Genomic DNA, 3,630 nt, shown 5'->3' with positions numbered 1-3,630 from the left:
GAAATAAAATGATAGTTACAACTTTTTGGAAAAACTACACTCAATTTTAAACATTGTTATGGATAGATGTTGTACTAGACGAAATACTTATAATAAGATGAAAGTGAAGTTATTCAGATGACACAATCAATTATAAATGACTTAATCAAAAATGAATGTACAATGGAAGATTTAGAAAATCTTGTTAAACGAAGAAATTTTTTGTAGTGAAAATGGTCGTAATTAGAGTATCCAAATTGATCGTAATTTTTGTTTACCAGTAAACTGTAAATTTTTTAATAGTAAGTTTTAAGAAAATGATAATACATTAAACAAAGCAATAAACATACAGTGGAACCTCGCTTTACGTGCACCTCGCTTAACAAGCATTTCGCTTAAGGAAATAATTATTGAAATAATGAAATTAAATGCATCCGTGGTTAAATTTTTCAATTAAGCATAGCCGCCTGAAGTTTGACATTTTTCAAAATAGTTTTTGTAGTGATCAGCTAAAATTTTGTAACAATTGTTAGTTTGGTTTTTTACCCGCTGACAATTTGTTTCCGGCCCAATTTTTTTTCCATATTTTTTTGTTTGTAATATTCATAATTTTTATAAAAGGACTTCATTATTCAACGTTACTTACTGTTAAAAATAAATCTACAAAGAGACAAAATTGAATTTAAAATTAATGATTTTAATTGGAATCACTGGGCTGAAAAGGGTTAATTATTACGGTCGTCATTGCAAAAACTACGCAAAAAGTCTATATTCGAACAATTACAGAGAAATTAATTCCCGCGATATAGGAAATCTAAACCACAATGCAGTTTTGATTATGAGGAAATTGTTCACGCGGGTACTGAAAATGGGTGGAACATAAAAATAGTTGGTCAACTACCAAACAACTACCCGATTTCAAAGTCCTCGATTTGGGTTTCTTTAATCATTACAACACAAAGAGTTTTCGTCCAGTATTGATGAACTCATTGCGGCCGTGTACAAGCATGTGACGAAATAACCACGGTAAATCTAGACAATGTTTTCATTACATTCCAGAAGTGTATGGAATTGATCATGCTTCATAAAGGAGGCAACAATTACTAACTTCTTCACCTGAATAAGTACAAACTGCGTTTGCAGGGAACTTCATCGTTTATAGTTACTATTTTGTTAAATGTTACGCATAAATGTTTTCCATTGTATGTTATTGTTCAGTTGTGAAAATACACGTTATATATCTCTTTACATATTTTTTTTATGAAATTGGAAACTAATTTTGGAACAAATAAAATTCCTAAATCGGACACTTATTTTGGAGGGAGTAGAAAATAAGCTTATAGTTAAAATGTGCACGCATTACTCAAATATTTGACAACATTCGAAAAGTTTTTGCATCAATCTTGAATACGCAAAATCACATATAAATTTATTGGTAACATTGGAATTAAGTAATGTACAATCTGGTGCACATAAAGCATTTCCGGCTTAGTAATATTAATTTCATGTTCTGAAATTTTCTTGCACATTATTTCAATTGATAAAATCGTTTATACATAACTAATAGGTGGTTCATGTTGTTCTGATTTCTGGAATAAAAATTAAAATTTGACGTACTTTGCTTTTTGCATTTGGGAATCAGTTTCTTTAAGAAGAAACGTATCGCTAGAAGACAATAAGCTTCTGTTTACGAACTTTTGCGTAACGAAGTAAACTATTCGTTAATTGAGGTATGACTGTATTTAAATTTAGAGTTATAATAGCGAGGTTATTTCCATTTTGGTAAACGCTTCCAAATTGAAGCATTCGAAATTTTTATTTACGTACATCGGTAATTGGAGTAATTAGATCCGGGGGTTGTTAATTTGAAAAGCACAGCCCACGGCAGGGAATTAGTTGGTAGATGTATATAATTCTGTTATGAGCGAAACGTGCGGCTACGAAAAATAAAAACGACAACGACGAGTTATGAGGATGGAAAAATGTCGTTTGGGATCGGGTCGAGTGGGTGGAAGAGCAGAGCAAATGCGGTTGTTATTATTAAACATTCAATTATACCGCGATGCTGGTTTAATTACGGTTCACCGAGAGCAACGGGAGGGGGTGGATTAGAGAAGGGGGCGGTTGAGGAGGACTTCGAATTAAAAATACGCGCAGAAGATTGCCGGAAGCGTACGGCGAGAATTTAATTTATTCGCGCTTTTACAGCCGTACAAAATCACTTCTTGAGTTGACGCCGGAGCTGAGACCTTTAAAAGTACTCTTCTCAATAGTTTCCTTTACTTTATCAATTTACACAAAGAAACAATTTTAAACAAGTCTACGTTTCAATACTTTTGTTTTTTAATTTACCAATTTACTGGTAGAATAAATTAATGAAAACGTAATGCAATAAGAGCGTATTGTTTGCGCAACGCGATAACACCTTTCGATAAGCTTCATATCCAAAACGATCCTAAAAACATATATTTTGGATTTGTACCTTTAGATTTCAATTCTTGCACATCGTACTTTGTGTTCTTGGGCATCGATTTCGAAGAGGTAGCTGATGTGTAATCCGTGGTACCGCTCTGATAGTTGGAGTGGATATCCAAGAGGAGCTGATCCAGAAGCGCAGATGCTCTTCTCTTCTCCGGGTCTTGCTGTTCTCGATGGTAGTTGCTGCACTCGTTCTCCGAGATGGATCTGAACCTTGTCCATTTTGTCACCTCCGTCTCATCCTCGTTGTCCATCGAGTTGTTCCTCGTCTGTTGGGTCAATACGAGATCACCGAAAACCGCCGGATTGCAGAGCTCCAGCTCGCGAATGCGTCTACTCGGTGTTACCATTCTTTCTCTCTCTACTTTACAAACATTTCATTGTATTTCCCCGTTCCGCGATAAAAACGTATCCGGTGCTGATACTAAACGCTAAACCCGGTAACTAATGCATTGTAGAGATAACACCTAGGCAATAGCAACAAGAAACACGACTGCCGGCGAACCCAAAAACAAATTAAAATGTACGTGTGCATGTACAGAAACAAGTTAGATAAGTCAAATAATTTGACAAACGGGGAATACAAACATTGATGTTGTTTTTTTTTGTTTGGTTTTGTTCTTAATATTTACATTTCAATCACCCGCATTCCGAAAAACACTACATTAAGCGCTTCATTTGTTTAGAATTATAAAGACAATAATTATTATTGATAATAAAGCTTCGTATACACAATACCAAATTATTATGTTTTCATTAATAGAACCTTGAGACAATTCAACAATTCAAATTACATCATAAACTGTAACATTTAATAATTTTTCTTGGAGATCCAAAAGACCTTTAACTAATATAAGTATACTTCAAATCTATTTTAAGAAATTGACTTGACCCTCCTACATTTTTATCAATAAAATTTTTCATAATGCATTTTAATGTTATGTATGTTTCTCTGAAATTATGAAATAATATTATTTAAATTCATAAATTTAATGCATGCAACCACATTTACAAATTAATTTTTGAACTGTCAATAAGAAGCGAGTACATCAAAACCTCGCATAGTGCGGCCTATCAGCTCCGGCAAATCCCGTACTATTTGAAACCAATTACATACAAAAAAAAATCGCTCAAAAGAAACTCGACTGTTAGTTTTTTTTGTACTCATCTTAA

The 3,630-nt window shown here is 33.4% G+C and overlaps 1 protein-coding gene across 1 annotated transcript in view; it reads right to left on the bottom strand.

The window, feature by feature from the left end:
- The window catches only part of LOC108569698, a 16,918-nt gene extending 14,089 nt beyond the window's left edge, over nt 1–2,829 (bottom strand). The window contains exon 1 of the mRNA XM_017931357.1: nt 2,462–2,829. Within this exon, the coding sequence (XP_017786846.1) occupies nt 2,462–2,807 (346 nt within the window). The 5' untranslated portion in view covers nt 2,808–2,829. The remainder of the gene's footprint in view (nt 1–2,461) is intronic.
- Nucleotides 2,830–3,630: the final 801 nt, after the last annotated feature.

Source organism: Nicrophorus vespilloides, unplaced genomic scaffold (assembly GCF_001412225.1).
Source record: "Nicrophorus vespilloides isolate i.1.1-1 unplaced genomic scaffold, Nicve_v1.0, whole genome shotgun sequence".
Lineage (NCBI taxonomy): Eukaryota > Metazoa > Arthropoda > Insecta > Coleoptera > Silphidae > Nicrophorus > Nicrophorus vespilloides.
This window is presented reverse-complemented; position numbering and strand designations above follow the sequence as displayed.